Source organism: Apiospora hydei, assembly GCF_038363865.1.
Source record: "Apiospora hydei strain CBS 114990 chromosome Unknown utg000003l_segment0_segment0, whole genome shotgun sequence".
In the NCBI taxonomy this organism is placed as follows: Eukaryota; Fungi; Ascomycota; class Sordariomycetes; order Amphisphaeriales; family Apiosporaceae; genus Apiospora; species Apiospora hydei.
Genome location: NW_027117362.1, coordinates 1,895,510 through 1,914,056, shown reverse-complemented (window position 1 = coordinate 1,914,056; position 18,547 = coordinate 1,895,510). Strand labels below are relative to the sequence as shown.

General features: G+C 53.4%; 6 protein-coding genes across 6 annotated transcripts; 2 read left to right on the top strand and 4 right to left on the bottom strand.

The window, feature by feature from the left end:
• Positions 1 to 200: 200 nt before the first annotated feature.
• On the bottom strand, positions 201 to 1,761 carry PG997_002409 (uncharacterized protein; the record flags this gene model as incomplete). The annotated part of the gene is given in 4 exon segments (XM_066806724.1): positions 201 to 258; positions 344 to 748; positions 759 to 1,457; positions 1,469 to 1,761. The coding sequence occupies 4 exon segments, from the start codon at positions 1,759 to 1,761 to the stop codon at positions 201 to 203; spliced, it is 1,455 nt and encodes a 484-aa protein (XP_066674020.1).
• A 1,550-nt stretch (positions 1,762 to 3,311) lies between these two features.
• On the top strand, positions 3,312 to 5,069 carry PG997_002408 (UEV domain-containing protein; the record flags this gene model as incomplete). The annotated part of the gene is made up of 4 exons (XM_066806723.1): positions 3,312 to 3,362; positions 3,408 to 3,777; positions 3,842 to 4,151; positions 4,199 to 5,069. Coding segments are annotated over 4 exons (1,602 nt in total), but the record flags the coding sequence as incomplete, so codon positions are not given.
• An 852-nt stretch (positions 5,070 to 5,921) lies between these two features.
• Positions 5,922 to 9,495, bottom strand: PG997_002407 (uncharacterized protein; the record flags this gene model as incomplete). The annotated part of the gene is made up of 4 exons (XM_066806722.1): positions 5,922 to 6,093; positions 6,162 to 8,261; positions 8,302 to 8,562; positions 8,792 to 9,495. 4 exons carry the CDS (start codon positions 9,493 to 9,495, stop codon positions 5,922 to 5,924), a joined length of 3,237 nt encoding a protein of 1,078 aa, XP_066674018.1.
• Positions 9,496 to 10,054: 559 nt separating this feature from the next.
• Positions 10,055 to 11,455, bottom strand: PG997_002406 (uncharacterized protein; the record flags this gene model as incomplete). The annotated part of the gene is made up of 2 exons (XM_066806721.1): positions 10,055 to 10,602; positions 10,699 to 11,455. The coding sequence occupies 2 exons, from the start codon at positions 11,453 to 11,455 to the stop codon at positions 10,055 to 10,057; spliced, it is 1,305 nt and encodes a 434-aa protein (XP_066674017.1).
• A 1,129-nt stretch (positions 11,456 to 12,584) lies between these two features.
• PG997_002405 (DNA-directed RNA polymerase II subunit RPB2) lies at positions 12,585 to 16,474 on the bottom strand (the record flags this gene model as incomplete). The annotated part of the gene is made up of 4 exons (XM_066806720.1): positions 12,585 to 12,747; positions 12,807 to 14,035; positions 14,089 to 16,108; positions 16,173 to 16,474. The coding sequence occupies 4 exons, from the start codon at positions 16,472 to 16,474 to the stop codon at positions 12,585 to 12,587; spliced, it is 3,714 nt and encodes a 1,237-aa protein (XP_066674016.1).
• Positions 16,475 to 17,582: 1,108 nt separating this feature from the next.
• On the top strand, positions 17,583 to 18,145 carry PG997_002404 (glyoxalase family protein; the record flags this gene model as incomplete). Its single annotated transcript, XM_066806719.1, has 3 exons — positions 17,583 to 17,841; positions 17,905 to 17,962; positions 18,022 to 18,145. The coding sequence occupies 3 exons, from the start codon at positions 17,583 to 17,585 to the stop codon at positions 18,143 to 18,145; spliced, it is 441 nt and encodes a 146-aa protein (XP_066674015.1).
• Between the last annotated feature and the right edge of the window lie 402 nt (positions 18,146 to 18,547).

The following is an 18,547-nucleotide window of genomic DNA, read 5'->3' as shown; positions in this document are numbered from 1 at the left end:
ACTGAGTTGACCGATTCTCATCCGTACAGCAGTCGCACGGAAACACAAGTTTGCATCACGAAACATTTCAGAAACCCGTCTTCACCGTTCACAGCGACAGCCTCGCCTTCAGCTAACTTGTTTGCAGGAGCAATAATTCAGGTTTGTTTGTATTTGATGAAATGAATGGCTTGATGATCCGGATAGATAGGCAAGAAAGATCAGTAGCTGCAGATTCCACCGACATCATCATCAATGGTCCAAGTTCCAGCAAGGCCGCTGCAATCATATTAGTAAGTTTTCTTCTTTGAACCCCTGAAAAGGGGCATGGACAGGGGCAGGGATAGGGACAACAATAACTTACTGCTCAACAACAGGTTCTTCGACAACTTCCGGCTCTTCCGGCTTGCCAGCAAAGAAATCGCCATCCCCAACAGTCTTAGCCTGGCGGCTCATCCAACGCTTAGCCCACGCCTCGACAGCAGGCTCGCCCGTCTCGTCGCGCGCCTGTTTCAAGAACGGGATCAGGGCCGTGCCACCGGTGCCCTTGACCTTCTTGGTCTGTTGCTCCTTCTTCGAAGCGGTGGCGAGGTTCTGCGGTCGCCTGGCCGCCTCCGGGCTGCGGCTGCGGCTGCGGGCGCGGTTCTGGCGTGACGGCAGGATGATGAAGCGCGTGACGATGGCGATGTGGATGTCGCGGAAGTTGCGCAGCATAGTCAGGCAGGCATCGTAGGCGATCCCGAGGGGCGGGTTGGCCTTTGGAGTTGGCCTCGACGAACTCGCGGATGTTGGCGACCGACGTGACGTCTCGCAGGAAGCGAGCGTGCGGGCCCGGCATGTAGCGCCGCATGTCCTGGATGAAGTTGTGGCTCGGCGCCTTCATGCGGCCCTCGCGCTCCGACTCGGACGTTGGGTCCGCCTTCTCGCCTGTGGGCCGGTGCTCGATGCCCAGCATGATGTCGAAGAACTGGATCAGCGAGCTCTGGGCGTTGCTGGGGCCCGAGTACTGCACGTAGTCGGACTTGCCGGAGCCGTCGTCCCAGATGACGCCGTGCGGGAGCCCGGCCTCCTGCATGTTCTTGCTGCCGGCCAGGAAGGTGCGGATGCGGCGGTAGAAGAAGCCGGGATCGCAGCTCTCATGCATCCGGTGGAGCAGTTCGCCCAGGTCGTCGAGGCGCTCGGCAAACCCACGCAGGCAACGTGTCACGGTTTCTGCGTCGTTTTGGCGAGCGGCAGCGACGGCGGTAAGCATGAGGGGGATGATGGGACCGCCACGGGCTTCGATGGCGACGGAGACCAGGTAGAACCAGGACTCGTCCAGGGAGCCGGTGAAGGTGACCAGGGTGGCGAGGTTGTCGAGGTCGTCCATGTCCTCGCCCATGAAGAGCGGCTTGAAGTTCCACAGCACCGAGGCGGCGTAGGTGGAGACCGGGGGCACTTCAAGCCTCTTGCAGATGTCCAGCAGCGGCACCGAGATGCTCGGCGGCACACGGTCCAGGGGGCGTCGCCACCCCAGATGTAGCCGTGAGCGAAAAAGGTGAGGAGCATGTAGGCTCTCCGCCATTCCGCGTCGTGTTCCAGACCGACGGTGGAGAGCACGGGCAAGCGATCGATGACTCCTCTCAGACGCTTGCTGAGGATGAGGTGCTGCAGGTTGGCAGCAATGGACTCCCACTTGTTGTAGTAGGGGTCCGGCAGTCTCGTCAAGGGCAGGACATCCGGCAGGAAGCCATGGGCGGGCGAGATGCCATAGTCAGCCAAGACGGGGACGGGAGGAAGCATGGCGGGCAAAGCTCTAGCAACGGTTGGCTGGAGAAAAGGCCTATAAACTATAATTGCAATAGTAGATAGAGCAGAGTGTTTGCAGGTGGTGGGAAGGGGCAACTCTCAAGTTACGGATCCTGACGCAAGGAGTATACAGGTAATTCTGTAATACTCCTCAGCCGTGCGAAACTCCCGGTAAGCCGTGAGCATGAGATAACGGACGGGACTATGCTTGAGACGAGGCAAAAGTCGACGACGAAAAATAAAGGACGGGTAAAGCAAGTCCCAAAAAGTTGGGAAAGGCTGGCTGTTAGGTTGAGGCCTTTTGTGTTCGGCTTTACTTTACGTACGGAATAAGGCGGCTTTGTGGGTTCGACTTAGAAATCCAGCGTATGATTTCTGACTAATTAATTCCAACAACAAACACAGCATCAAGCGACCTATGCGCCGTACTTATATGCCTGTTTGCTGCTATTATAGATCAATTGACTGACAGTCCCGACTTACCACTTCCTTACCCCGTCTTTGCAGGACTATATCGGTCCATTGTAATAGTGGCCTTTGGTGTAAGAGGACTGGCCAGTGGCACGCCTCTTGTCGTTGTACAAGCAGATGATTGAACGATTTTGCCCCCGAAGTGGATAGAATGTTTCCGCTACGCCGGGGCCGCCTTTCTCCAGCTCCCCGAGCTATGCGTGTTAGTCGTTAGAAGGGGTCTTGTCTGCCTGTTCTAGTCAAACGGCAGAAGGGGTGGCGGGCGCCAAGACGCAGGGCCGAGCGGATGCTGGTTGTTTCGTCTTTCCAACACCAACAAATGGTGCATCGTATGAGTAGCCTAGTGGGAAAGAAAGTCGGACTTGGCCGATGTCGGTGTTTGCTGGGCAACTTGCAAGCCGTTCACCAATGGGGCTGACTTGCAGACTGCCTAGTAGCGAGCCAATAGGTATGAGATTCCAACTCTGAAAGTATCCAATGGGGCTTTCATTGAATCAAATCAACATCAACCAAAAGGTTCAGGAAGGCAGCGTTGCATGTTGCCGGGGGTAGTAGTGAGAGTTGTAGTACGCAAGCTATGTCAGATCAATAATCTGTGCGTCGAGGTTGAAACAAAGAGCGCCTGGAAGCCGAACTGAGGAGAAGACAATTCGAGACAAGCTGGGGACAGGCCTCAAGGGACACTGGCTGGTGAGGTCATTGTAGCTTCTGCCAATGTTAGTCGTCGACTTTAGTGGAAGCACAGCAGCTAAAGCCTTATCGCTATCGCTATCGGCAGCAGTAGGCATTTGCCTGCCCAGCACAGTTCCAGCTCGTTCATTGGTGGACCAGCCCGTTTGATGATCCGCACTCTAAGTACACTTGCTTGCTGCCTCCCAGTCACTTCAGCCTTGGCGGGCAGCATGGACAAGGCGTCCAACCCAACTGGAGCATGGGACTCTTGTCGCAATCCATCATCCAGCTTGCTTGACCACCACCTCTTTCTTCTCGTCTTGATCAACGGATGATGCGATTGACGACCTCGTACGCATGAGAAACCGCTGGGCTGGCCGGTTGCAGACGAAAAGCAGAAGATGGCTGTTCAGCAGCATGTCCTGAACTGGCTGTACAGCGTCTTGACCAGTGTATGTTAACGTTGCCTGTCGCATTGAATATGACGGCATCTGCAGCTTGCTTTGATCACGCGATCTAACCCGGGCGCTCTCCAGGAATATCATAATGTTAATCGAACATATAACGACGTAGCCCAGGCGCTATCTGTCTATCCATCGTTGTCGCCGCGGACCGACGTACATACCTTCGACAATGGCGTTTCCGCACTGCTAGTCCATCTTACTGGCACTATACCCGTCGTCTTCAGAGGAACCACATACCGGTTTCCCATATCAATATGGGTGCCGCATGCCTATCCCCGAGAGGCGCCTCTGGCCTACGTGACCCCAACGGAATCCATGATGGTTAGGCCAGGCCAGCATGTTGATCCCCAAGGTCGCATATACCACCCGTATCTGGTCGGTTGGCTCGAGTTCTGGGATGTGAGTGGGAATGAAGCTCGGCGTCGACGACGTGCCAGAATTTCGTGTACTAATGCAAGTATATACAGAAATCCTCCATACTCGACTTCCTAGCAATACTGCGCGACGTGTTTGCCAAAGAGCCCCCGTCATCGCTCGGCAGCAGCCACCCAGACCTCCCCAACCCGAGCAATCGACAGCGACACCGCCCCCTCCGATCCCGCCGCTACCTGCTGAGCTGTCTAGAACACCGGTTCACACTCAGTCGCCCGCAGTTGGGGATCGACCTCCTCCACCGCCGCCCAAAGGCCACGATGGTCCTCAAGTTGTGCCCGGCCAGGCCATCAACAACAATGGGCCCCCTCTGCCTCCTTTACCACACGAAGCCCGCCAGAGCCAGTATGGCGCACAACACCCCCGTCTAACAGGATGTCGAGATATGATAGCGCACCTCCTTTACCGACGCAGCAACAGCAACAGCAACAGCAACCGCCACCACAACAATACAGCCAAGCGCCAGGCCAGCAATTCCACCCTCAGCAGCAGCCAGGCCCATACCAACAACCCGCCCCTCAACCCGGTTACCAAGGGCCACCACCACCTGGCCCAGGTCTGCCTCCCATGAGCCCAAACTATCATGACGGCAACCAGGGACCGCCATATGCTGGCCAACCTCCAACCTGGCAACCACCGCACCCACAACAGCCCATGCATCAGCCGCCGATACAGCCCAAACCGAAACCACCGCCTCCGCCAGACATCATGGACGAGCCCCTGACGCTCTCTCTCCCGTCGCCCTCGAACATACCCCCACCCCCTATCCCGCCCAACCCAGAAAAGGACGCCCTACTGCGCCAACTCGCCTCGACCCTCTACACGCTCCGCATGCGCGCGCGCCAGCAAAACGAGTCCTCCCTGGCCGGCCTAACAGCCCAGCGCAACGCCATGCTCGCCGCCGCGCAGAACCTGCAATCGGACGCCAGCAATCTGGCGCCCCTATCCGCCATGCTGAGCTCCAACACGGCGGTCCTGCAGTCCTCGCTCCACGAGGCCGACCGCGTCATCTCCAACTCACGCACCCAGACGCCGCCCGGCATCGACGAGCTCTTGGTGGCCCCCACGGTCGTCGGCAACCAACTCTACGACGTCGTAGCCGAGGAGCGTACCCTCGGCGACACCATCTTCATGCTGGGCCGCGCCGTCGAGCGCGGCCGCGTCGCCCCCGCCGTCTTCGCCAAGACGGTCCGCAGCCTGGCGCGCGAGCAGTACCTCAAGAAGGCGCTGGCGAGGAAGATTGGAAAGGGGATGGGGCTCGTTGCGTAAGTACCTAGTTTTGCGTACTATGGACGGAACAAGAGTACCTATGGAAAGACGCAAGCAACTTTCATCGTTCGTACGTTACAACGGCCTGGTTGTCGTTGTCCAAAACATGCATACCTACATAGCATTCGGGTGGAAATCAACAAACACCCAGACGCACAAAAAATGGATGGATCGATATAAGTGACGTCTGATGTAGCACGACGATATTTAATAAGTACGAAGTCAATGACAACTTACATTTGATGATCACTAAATAGGCAAGATCCGCGACAGTTGCGAATGTACACTTGTGCTCTAATGGATAATAGTGAATAGCAAGACGTAAAGGATGCGTGGTTCGATTATGGTACCTCTGTTACTTGATGTGTCCTCGCTCACGTTCTAACAACAGGTTTGAAGCAGTGCTCCGATTACCCGGCTCCTGTATATACTCTATTCCTCACCTTCCACCTCTATAACTTCGGTAATCCAGCTAACCCTCGCCACATATCCAATACTCCCACTCCTCCACCCAGGCTCATGTGTCTTTGAGGATAATGTTTCTATACCATAGCTCCAAGGAGAAGTAGTGATGTCTTCAGTTTATCGTTTTTCAATGTTTGTGCTCCATATCTCAAACGTGCCGCTGTTCCAGAGCACCGACTCAACAGAATCTTCTGCAACTTCCCCTACGTCGACTGGCCGTGCTACTTTCAACAGCGACATTGTGGTGATGCTGGCTGGTATCACCAGCACGAGCTTTTGGCATCGATTCTAAGTCATAAGTGCCATCTTGTCCCATGGCTTGTGTTAAATCCTACGGTTAGTCTTCATTTGCCATCTTGCCAATGTCGTGCTTTGTATGGGCTACATGTACTTACCACCGCCTCCCTGACCAGGAAGATTGGCCTTCTCATTTTGCTTGACCGGGTTGGCTCTTGGGGTAGAGTCCCCCTCACCATCAGTGTTGCCGATTCCCCTTTTCTTTCTGCTGCTACTGCCGGCAGCCGCGCCATGACGGCCGCCACCACCTCCCCTCCTACAAGACTGTGGCCACTCTGGTTCCCGCTGACGATTCGCAGCAGGCTCGTGCTCTTCTCCTTGTACATATTCACAATCTTCTTGACCTGACCCGGCCTCTGAGGCTTGGGCTGATGAAGTTCATCGACCTTGGCCTGTCGTACCATGAAGCCCGACGCCGTGATCTTGCCCCAAGAGCGCTCCCTTTGCTTCTTCTTCCTGTCGCTACTACCTTCATCCGCCTCACTCTGGCTGTCGACCTCGAGAGTGTTAGGATGCGGCGTGGGCTTCCTGCCCCTGGCGTTCTTGTGCGAAGAGCCTAGCGATACGAAGCGCCTGCTTTGCTTGCCCTTTTCTCGGGCTTTCGATTCCCTGGCGGCCGACTTTGCGGCAGCCTTGCTCTCCCGCTCCTTTTCCTTCGAGGCCTTCTTCGCATCCTTGGCTGTCTTCTTGGCCAGCTGCTCACTGGTGGGCAAGGTAGACACCGGCGCTAACGGTGCTCCCTCATTTGTCGGCGATGGATGCATCTGCAGATCCTCGGACTCGATATTGTGATTCGGGTTGGAGAACAGTTGGACATCGCCGTCTCGGCTCGGCTTGCTTTCTACTAAGCCATCCAGTCCAATGTTGTATCCCTCACTGCTTCTGTTGCTACCACTGGTAAAGCGTTTTATGGCTGCACGACTCTTGCGCGCCGCGTATAACGGCAACAGGTATTTGGGCGTGCGAGCAGCCGGTGAGGGTCTCGCACGAGATAGATATGATGAATGCGATTTCAGCTCAGCTATCATGGCCTCGTGGCTAGCTTCGCTCGAGTACTCGCGATAATGGGTTGGGGTGTTATGTGGAGCGGCCAGAGAGAGGTGAAAAGGGGTTGACATACGTTGGAGCGAGAAGCCAAAAGAATTATCTCTATGGGTTGAAAGCGATGTTTCGAGATCGCTTCTACCACGATACAGCACGTTAGAAGTGTCATTTCCGCCGTCTGTCGATATATTCAATGAACTCGATATGCGCCGCCAGGTGCTCGCGCCTCGTTCTCGCAACCACTGACCGTTCTTGACCTTGGAGGGAACCCTTCGTGGCGAGGATGCTTTGAAAGCGGCGTGCAGATTCGCATCATGTGATTTCGCCCGGCCATATGCAAGACCTTTTGGATTGGAAGATACCTGGAGATGCTCAAAGTGTTTAATGCGTCGTTTTAGTGGCGAATCCTCTTGCTCAGTTTCAGTTTCGGTATCTTCCGACATGTGAAAATGTGCCCTCGGCTTGCTCGATGACATCCGAGTCTCTTCGCCGGCTGTCGTTACTGGTGGTGCACCTTCGGGTGACTTGGTGGGATTTTGGTCATGGGAGAACCTGCACGAGAAATCATCCAAAGTGATTTCGGTGGTAAGCTCAGGTGCCGACTCATTGGATGATGTGGTGTATTCAGCAAGATCGTGGTTTCTGGTGGCATCTCCTGACCCTATACTCGGCATCGTGGATCGTTGACGACGCGCGAATGTCATGAACCCCGTTGGCGATGATCCTCTGAGAGACGGTCGATCGAACAGCCGGCGCAGATCGGCCACCTTAGCCGTGCGCCTCGTCGTGGGGTCCGACTTGGAGTTCGGTCTGGAGATTGGACGGACTTCTACTGGGATAGCCTGGGTGAATGTCGTGTTAAAGACGTTGCTTCCTTCTGAAGAGCTTGTAGCAGCCTGTTGCCTGTGTGACATCTGCTTAGTTTGAACATGTCGCGGTTGTCCGTCGCCACAGCACAGAAGGTCATTCTCGTCATCAGATTTGTGTGTCACGCATACGTGGTCTAGGAGGGGGAAAGGCAATTGCACTTTCTTCGCCTTGACAGTTTCAGCTGCTACCCAAACTCCAGGGTCACCAGGTCCCTTAGTGGAGCATGAAGTGACCGAAGAGAGCTCCATGGTCTTTGACTTGGTCAGCATTGCTTGTCGTTGGCGAGAGCCTTTGCTCGTCGGTATACCAGTAGCAGGGGTACGAAGAACCCGGGCGGGATAGGTTGGTGTTCTTGAAAACCCATCAGCCGGTTGCTGTTTCAAAAGTTCAGGTTGTGATTTGTGACGTGCGCTAGGAGGCATGTTAAGTGTCTTTGACGACTCCTGAGCTGGCACTCCCGATGTTGCCATCTTCATCGTAGGCCCAGAATCAGCGGAAATCGACTTTTCCCTGTTTGAAGATCCTGATTGTTGAATGGAAACATTCATACTCCTTCTCCCCTTCGTCGGGGTCTGTTGCAATGCTTGGGAGCCATTGACGTGGGACTTTTTGCTCGAAAGATTTTCGGAGATCTGCAACACTTGGCTTTCCGTCGCAACCAGTCTTTGCCTCTGGACACCTTTCAGCAACATGAGCATCTATTGAGTTCGGTGCTTCTTCACTCGAGGCAGATGGCCCGCATAAAGCTGCAATCGCACTGCGGAAATATCTTGGGGACTTTGGTCGTATAGGCGAAGCCTTCTTGGCGGATCTGGATGTTGGTAGCCGACGTGGCGACGTCCCAACAAGCTTCACGTCTGGTTGGCTCACTCTGAACGCTGCAGGGTCCAGAAGTGACTTTGGGGACTTGAACGCCGAATCTGGACAGCATCGTCAGTCTACCGATTGCAAATAGAACGTGAGTGACGTTTTCTGTAGTGTTCATACATTCTTCACTCTCAAACAGTCTTCTTCGATCAGCGACCAGCCTCGGATCCTACCCGGACTGCCTGGATACAGGGGAGACAGCGCTCTTCTCACGAAGTCCCTTGCCGGCTTGAGAACGCTTGGATTGTGAGGTCAGAATCTCTGGACGTTTCTCGCTTTCGGCCAGATTGTAGGTTTGCTTTGGTGGGGTGGCCGGTGCCGGATCATTGATGTTTGTGGCAGTTCTCGAGTCTGCGATCGGTGGAAGATTCGATCGACGTATGGGTATCCCTGGGCGAGTTGTCAATGGCGATATGTCCGACGAATCCTCAGCTGTGCTAGTCTTTTCGTGTGACGACGTTGAATGCTCCAACGCTCGTCGTGGCACGGTCGACGCTTCGGGTGGCGGCAAATGATGGGAGTCTGGCTCGGCATCCGGCTTGTTCTTCGGATGTTGAGGAAGCCAAGGAACCTCCTCGTCGGCATTGTTCACTGCATCGAGAATCTCGAATTTGGATACCAGAGAGTCAAGCTTGTTGGACGCGACACGCCGATGGCTTAAGGATCCAGGATGGACACGATTCGACGGGGGAGTCGCGGGCACTTCCTGCGAGTTTGGCGATGCATGATGCTCATACGTTCCCCAGAACTCTCGGTCATTGGCGTCATCAGACCCTTTGCTCTTACGGTCTGGGATGCGGAGTGGTGCCGGTTTCAGGCCGGGTGGTGGTGGGCTGTCGAAGAGGACCGGCGAACTTGCGACCGAGCTTGACGCCATTTGGCAATGTGAGGATGCAGAGCAGATAAGATGAAGAAAACCAAAAGAACCAAAAGCCCTGGAGTCGCTCTGGGAGAAGACGTGATGGGGAAACGGGTGCAATGATATGTCACGATCGACCCATGTAACACATACCAATTGCTGATATACGAAGTTGCGTCCAGATCATGACCAGAGTTCCTTTCATGCCAGGTTGGAAAGATGGTGGATCTCATCGTACCTTCCCTTCGAGACAGGAGATATACCGCTTTTGTGGCATGCCTTTTAGTAGTCGTATGACCTTGATATAAGTAGAAGGCAGGAGCGACTGGTAGATTCCGACAACCATGTCGCAAAAGACAAAAAAAGTCCTTAAAGATGTGTCTGATCAAATGTGATTGATCGAACCTTGAACAAGAAAGGAGGCGATCAGATGGCAATTCAACAAATTGGAGACATGACAGTCAATTAGGACTCGGGTATCTCGCTTCTAAATATTAATGAATTACATGGGTATCTCGAAAACCAAATGCGCTAACCGTATATCTTGCCGCGTATAATATATTCCTTGCAACCAACATCATCTCGGTCTCGCAGCCTCGACATCATCCATGTTAATACTCGGAGGGTATATGGGAGCATGAGAGCTCTGGGACTGTATATAACCACCATCTGACTCAGCCGAGTCCGAGGTTTCCAGCTGTCCTTGCTGTTGTTGATGATCAGCGAACACCACCGAACTGCGATCCTGCTGGCTACCACTCCCAACCATGGCTGTATTATCACGACTCGAGCGGGCGCGTAGTGCCGCTGCGGCGCGAATGGAGCGAGACCGAGAAGCACCAGCAGTAACAAAGCTGTCCTCGTCAGCCATCATGAAGCTCCTCGGCACGCTGTCATCCTCGTTGTGACTCTTGGTGTTCCCATGTGATTGGTTATGCATTGGCACATTGGCGAAGAGCGATATGCGCCGCGACGGGTTCCGCGACGAAGGGCCGCGGTACCGAGCAATGAGCCCGATGAGCGGCAGGCCCACCACGACGAAGGTTTGGACCCATGATCCCGCGTCAAAGGGTAGGACTCGGGTACCGCTGAGCCCCGCGGCGATGTCTAGACCGGCGAAGACACCTGCACAGGGGTGAGACACAGTTTTTGATTAACAAAACGTTCTGGTACTTTTTTGTTGTCTCATTTGAGAAACACGGAATGTGACTCTTTACTTACTTGGCAGAACCATCAGTATTCCGTTCCCAATTGTAAGTATCTCCAACGAAGTAAGCCCCCTTCCGGACCTGTGCAGCAGACCCCTAGTGATCTTCAGGTGCGTGGTGAGGTTCAGGAAGAAGATGCCGCAAAAGTAGAAAATCGACACGGCCCCCATGACCGTGGCCGCCTGGCCCACGGTGTCGAGCTGGATAGGCAACGTGGCCCGGGCGAGTAGTGCGGCAGTATAGTGAGCGACCCAGACGCTCTTGAGGGCGACGGTAGCGACAGCGATCAGCACGGCCGAGGCCTTGACGAGGGCCTCCTGCCAGACGGCCGATGACCAGTAGGTCTCAACGAGGTTCCAGGTCTGCATGATAAGGGCAAGCTCGATGAGGGCGAATTGGATCGGGTTGAACGAGTTGGCCACAATGTGTACGTAATAGTCCGAAGGGCTCAGCAGCGTCGGGTCATGGGACCAGCTAACGTAGAACTCCGAAAGAGGGCCTGGAAAATACAGCAGGAACAGCGTGAGGCGCGTGACAGCAACGGCGAGCGAAAGTAGGTGGACGAGGTGCACGCACTTGCGCATGCGGTGCATGGGGACCAGAGTGAGGGAAACCAGCAGGGTCATGAGGCAGAGGCCCAGTTGTACGCCATAACTGATACAGATGTTGGCGAGCCGCACGCGCCGGGCATCGATCTCGGCCATCCAGACGGGCATGTTGACGACGCCATCGTTGCCCGCGATGAAGAAGGTCTGGTTCTTGGGGTCCATTGTGATGCTGATGATGGCGGACGTGGAAATCAATCGAGGGCATCAGATGTCAACACCGGAGTGATGCCGTCCATGACAGACTGGATGGAGATGTGTGTTGGTGTGCGCATCGTGCAGCTAGCAAGCTTCAGCAGCAGCAAGTGAGAGGGAGAGGCAAACCGGGACCAAGCTCTTTCACGGGGGATGGACACCGCCAGGCTTTTGTTTCCGACATATCGGGAAAATTCCTGGTCCAGCATTAGCTCGTTGGCGCAGCCACCGCCCGTGTCTCACTCGCTGATCGCAGGACGGAAACGGACAAGGAAAAAGGAATGCAGCCAATCTCGGCTGCTTGAGGGCCAAGAAAGGGAAATTGAGAGCTGAGTGGCGGTCCCCGTCCCGGCCACCTCAGCTGTGCGGCCGCAACAAGGGTGGCTTTCTTGGCTGTTTGGGTGTTCCTCGCATCGATTGCATTGATCTCATCTATTTGAGCCAGCACTTCGCGCGTGTTGCTTCGTTCTTCTTTCAGCTGTACGTACAACAAACCTTATAATCAGCACAAAAATAAACACCATCCGCCATGTATCTCGGCCACATCCTAAACGCGGATGGCGGGCGATACGGGAGGAGGCCGCCCCTGGAGTCATGTAGATTGATGGATTGATCGTGTGGCTGTCGGCCATCCCCAAGTTGGTGGGATGGTGGTACAAACCTGCAGCTGAAATGTTTGCTTGAAGTCAATTTACACTTAGAGATAAGCGCCCTTTTATTTTAGGACGAGACGGATCACAGATCCCGGTCACACTCAAGTCAAGTCCCGACCGGCAAATGATGGATAGTTCGCATTCACAGACTCATCTTGCGAACTAATGATATTCGGCTTCGACGTAACTCGTTTACCGCCATGCAGCCTGCCGCTAACACCCCGAGATTCTGCGCTCTAGACCAAAATTGACGCAGCAAGAAACGCCATCCCATATGCTATACATCAATACGACACGACGTGATTCCACGCCAAGGTTTTTTTTTCGTTCCACAACTCTTGCACTTGAAGACTCATCAACGCAAGGTCGCTGTAAAATTAGTAATTCTCTTCCCCAAAGCCCAATCTAGATTTCTTGAGCAACTAGTGATCACCTGCAACATCCCTCTATCGGACGGACACTCCCGAGCGATCGGTAAACATGCGACTGGCAATGTTCATAGACTGCAACTCCTGGAATAGCAGCTTGGCAGCATAAGGGATCTGGATCTGTGCAATCTTCGTCTTGTTCTTGCACGGTCGGCACTCAAACGTCTGATTGTGCAATTGTCTAAGATGTACGAGTTAGCAGTAGTTCAGACAGGGAAATCGTCATATACAGTTACTTACGCAATAGGGGTCATCAATCCGCAGATCTCGCAGATGTGGACTCTGAAAGCATCCGAAACCTCGAAGAGACGCTCTTTCAGGAAAGCAGCGGCACCATGCGCAATCATACAATCACGCTCCATTTCTCCGAAACGCAGACCGCCATCTCTCGCACGACCCTCGACGGGCTGTCGAGTCATGATCTGAACCGGACCACGGGCACGCGCGTGAATCTTGTCGTCCACCATGTGACGCAGACGCTGGTAATACGTAGGGCCGAAGAAGACTTGCGATCGCAGCTTCTTTCCGGTATGCCCGTGATACATGATCTCGAAACCACGCGACTGGTATCCGTGTTCACGCAGCAGGTTGGAGACGGAATCAACCGTGACATCCGTGAATGGAGTAGCGTCACCTTCCATACCCTTCAGCGTAGCGACCTTACTCAGAAGACACTCGATCAAATGGGCAATTGTCATACGGGAAGGAATGGCGTGGGGGTTGATGATGATATCGGGCACCATACCCTCGCGGGTGAAAGGCATATCCTCTTGACGGTAAGTGACACCAATAGTACCCTTCTGACCGTGACGAGAGGCAAATTTGTCACCGATTTGCGGAATCTTGGTAGTTCGCACACGAACCTTGACGTAACGAAGTCCGTCAGCGTTCGTGGTGACTACAACCGAGTCAATAATACCACTTTCGGTACTCCTGAGTGGTGTCGAAGCATCACGCTTCATATGCATCTTAGTGCGTTGACCCATCTCTTCGTTCTCGGGGTTGATCGGACACGTCTTGCCCATGATGATATCTTCACCCGAGACACGAATGCCAGGAGCGATGATACCATCGTCGTCCAGCTTGTCGTACGTGCCGTGCTTCAGGCGTAACGTATCACTGCGGAAGGGCTTCTCAAACTTCTCAATGGCGTTGATACCAATGCGCTTCTCGGAGTCGCTGTAGGAACGGAAGAACAAACTTCGGAAAAGACCACGGTCGATACTGCTTTGGTTCATAATGACGGAATCTTCCTGGTTGTAACCAGAGTAACAAGCAATGGCGACAATGGCGTTTTGACCGGCGGGAAGCTCACGGAACTTCAAGAACTCCATGGATCGAGTAGTACCCAGCGGCTTTTGAGGATAGTACAGAATGTTGGCCATTGTATCCATGCGACGAGAGTAGTTAGTAAGGAAGAAACCCATGGCTTGTTTACCCATGGCAGATTGGTAGGTATTACGCGGTGACTAATTCGTACATTAGCAACTGTCAGGTCATAGTTGAGGCATAAAATGCATACCTGATTGTGATCGGGGAAGGGAATGATACTGGCGCAAATACCCAGGAGCATACTGGGGTGAATCTCGCAATGTGTATACATGTGTGTGGTGGGGTTCAACTTCGTCTTCAGCCGCTTGTTGGGGTCGTCGGCGTTGTCCTCGTCCACAGCATGTCCAGCCTTGGCCAAACGGTAAGTCTCCAGGTCCTCGGGTGTCATGCAGATCATGGCCGTTTCTTCCTCTTCAGCATCCAGATACTCAATGGCACCTTCGTTCACCAGACCTTCCCAGCCGAAGAACTCGCCACTGTCGGCCTCCAGGCTTGCATCAGCCTCAAGCCGGCGAACCATGTCCTTGCTCAGCACAAGGGTTCCCTTTTCAATGTTACGATCGGGGTCGTCTTCTTGTTCGACCACGAATACGGGCCGCATGACACGGCCAGCATCGGAGAAGATTTTGAATTCTCTGTCGCGGATATCGCGAACCAGGGACACCTCAGCAGGGATTTGGTTCGTGCGCCGGAGCTGCTGCACATCACGGACGAGCGACTTGGGGTCTTGGTGCACACCAATCCAGGAACCGTTCAGGAAAATCTTTGTCGCATTAGGGTATCTGGTGGCATCATACTCCTCCAGAACCTCCATGTTACGCGTGATCATGTAATCGATGATTGGTTCCGTCGAGGTTCCCACACTGATGGAGCACATGAGAGACAGGTTCTTCACAAGACCACAGGCCTGGCCTTCGGGCGTTTCTGCCGGACAGACCAAGCCCCAATGGGTGTTATGAAGCTGGCGGGGCTTCGCGAGCTTGCCATCTCGTCCAACAGGTGTATTGGTGCGTCGCAAATGCGATAGGGTTGAAGAGAAGGTGTATCTGTTCAAGACTTGAGATACACCAGCGGTAGAACTCATAGCCTTCTTTTGATCACCCCAGTTACCCGTTGCCAGAGAGTATTTTAGACCATTGGTAACGATGGTGTGCTTGATACCTGCTTGAAGCGAGAATTCGCGGTTTTGTTCCACACAACGCTTCAGGTTCATCGTAATCTCCTGGGTCAAACGGCGAACAATGTTTCGGAACAGTTTACCAAGAAGCGGTCCAGCGAGATCCAGACGCTTCTTGCCAAAATGATCACGATCGTCCATATCACGTCGGCCGAGGGCACATTGGAGAAGCTTGTGGACCATATAACCCAGGAAGAAAGCCTTGCGGGTTTCGCAGCCTTCCGTCTGGGAAATATGGGGCAACATCTCCTTCTGGAGGATATCTCGCGCAGCTCGCACACGACGATCCCTGGTCATACCAGTAGTCTGGTTACCACGCTTGCCAATGTAATCCAAGGCGACTTCCCTATCCTGAATACAGAATGCTTCCTCAATACAAGGCCGCAGCATTTCCAGCATTTGACTGTCATTGCGGTCGTAACAAATCTGGTTCAGGATGTCCTCGTCGGAGACAACACCCAGTGCGCGGAAGACAATAGCAATTGGCAAGTCCGACTTGACGTAGGGGAGCGTTGTGTGAATGGTTGAGCCATAGCCTCCTCTGGACGAGTCGCCTTTGGTGTAGAGCTTCAACATCAGCGACGAAATCAGTCGCGAACCCTTCTCCAGCGCGCTTCGAATCTCGGCAGTGTACGAGAAAGGACTGGGCTGCGCCTTCTTGAAGACTTGCACAATATTGGCAGCCGAACGTTCTTGCGCAATCAGGACCTTTTCACTGCCGTTGATGATGAAGTAGCCACCTTGATCGTAGGGACACTCGTTCAGCATGAACAAGTCCTCCTCAGTTTCACGACTCAAGTGGCAGGCCTTGGATTTGACCATGACGGGCATCTTTCCAATGAAAATCATGTCGGGGTCTTCCTGATCCCTCTGCTTCTCGGGCCTGGGCACTTCCTCGTCTTCCCAGACCAAGCGCGTAGGGTGTTCCTGCGTGCGCGCATACTCGTTCTGCTGCTCTTCGTCCATCTCGTTTAGAGGAACCGGCTCCTCGACACAAATCTGCCGCTTTTGGGTGATTCTAACATAAAGCGGACTGGAGTATGTCAAGTTTCGGTCGCGGCACTCGTACGGAAGTAAGGGTGCCATTTGACCTTCACCCTCTCGGTGAATCGGCTTGAGAGATGGCGATGTTGCCCAGCTTGATTTCCCATCGTCGAACGGCGATTGCGCGTTCCGGATCACTCGGGTTGTTCTGGTCTAAATGAATGGTCGAGTACTCCTCGATGAGTTCTTGGACTGTGGTATCCTGGAAATCGTTGAACGAATCGATCTGCTGAGAAACGAGGCCCTTGGTATCGAAATAAGAAGAAATGACGGTCCAGCAGTCCTCTGGCGTGATGCCATCGTTCTCGTATTCGTCGTCCTCGTACTCGTACTCATGGTCGTCACCGTAATCCATGTTGGCGGTCTAGTTGATCAATGCTTCGATGAGGATTGTGGAATGGCTAGGACTGAATGTGTTGATGTTGATGGCGAAGAGAAGAGAAAAAAAGAGATCGGCGGAATCAGCGCAACTGCACTTGACTCTAAATTAAGGCCTAATATGTTGTCCTGATTAATCGGCTGTCCTGTTTATTCGTATAGAGACAGGAAAGACGCGAGATTCTATGCGATTTGTTGGGTGTTGATCGATCGGTCGCGTCGAGTCGAAAGTGGCAACGCCCTTTCATGGGCGACCTAGGTTCAAGCAACGGTCTGCCCTTTGTCAAGGTCAGCGCGGTGCACTCTCAATAATCACCCAGACATCAGTATTCCCGGTTTGCGACGCACCCTGAGATACAATCGAGTCACAGTCGGCAATTGTGCGATGCTGTTTCTCAGATCAACACGACGGCGTAGGTGAGGATGGTTGAAGGAATGTGTTCATGGAATTTTTGGGACCTCCTAAGGCTGGAAAGAGGCTGAACATGGGCGAGCATTTACTGGAAGCAGACCCAGGCATGACACTAGGCCGCTATAGGATTAGCGGTATACAAGCGTTGTCCCACCAATCACATGACAGCTGGAATTGCTCAGAAGTTCTCCAAGTTGCTGAATCAGCTCGCAAGTGCTCAAGCCACAATCTGTGGGGTGCACTTATATGTGGCTAGGACAGGCCTGGCACAGTGTGGCTCGTTCGACCCGGACATCTCGCCTTGAAGAATTGTCCGTCGAGGCGCACCTTAGTGAAACCCACTGATCAAGCCGCGGCGTTCCTAAGAATCGACTTCCTGCCTAAAATGATGCCTCCTAATTCAATCGCTTTGTACTACAGCTGAGGGGTGGTTTCTCAACTCTAGGCAGATGTGACACTAGCCCAAGGCACCAGCTAGGAATGACAGCTTTCGGAAAAGCCGAATGACACCCGAGTCCGCAGTCAGCAGCAAGGTACTGACTGTTATATAAGACTTCCATGATGATGATTTAATAATAGGTGTTGGTTCGATATTCTCCTTCCCCAACTTTACATTACTTCCGCCCTCCCTGTAAGCCGCCTCGTAATAACAGATCAGTCATCAAAGCCCACCATGACATCCTCGGCATTCTCAAAGGTCACTTTCGACCACGTCGGAATTGTCTGCTCCAGCGAGGTGTTCGAGGACGAGATCAAGTTTCTGAATGCTTGTCTGGCGCCGCTGGGCATCAAGGAACATTTCCGAATCGCGCCCTTGGTCTCTGCCATGGGCAGCAACCCACAGAAGCCGGACTTTTGGGTCTCTGCAGTCGTGAAAGGCGCAGAGATTAAGCAAACCACAACTCCCATCCACATCGGTTTCCGGGCTGACGGTATGACCATCTAGGCAACTTCAATACCTACTCAGAAGTTGTAAAAGACTAATCCTTGCATAGATCGTTCACAAGTGGATGAGTTCCACAAGCTTGGCCTTGCCGCAGGAGGAAAAGACAAGTATGTAACCCAACAAGCCCATGCACCATGAGGTCGAGATACTGATATCGAACCGACAGTGGAGCTCCAGGTATCCGAGAGCAATACCATCCAGGCTACTATGGTGGTTTCCTCACCAGCCCAGCCGGCAACAATATCGAGGTTGTCCATCACGACTTCTCGTCGTTGCAAGCAAAGGACTGAGCCAACTATCATATTGCTGCTAATACTGAAACACAACTGTAGAGAAATTGATGGTTTGACTGACCGACGTAACAAACATCTGGGGAATGTAAACAACGCAGTCTGTACTGTAGATAGGTTCAGTCGTCAGTAAAGCAGTCAATGAATAAGGTTCTTAGCTTCGAGCCCGAGCCACAATTGCGCATGTGGCGAGCGATCTTTTTAGGTCTTCCAGCTTATCCTTGTACCCCAGGCTTAAATTGAAGAGCCTAGGTACATGCTCGCTAGGATCCGGATACCGCAAGCAGCATCTACCAACCAGAAGGTTGTGCACGGGCTCTCATTCTCATTCTACAGTCCCGTCAAGCAAAACTCTCATCGGAATCTGAACAATTCTTGAGATCAAAACCACCAACGCTTCGC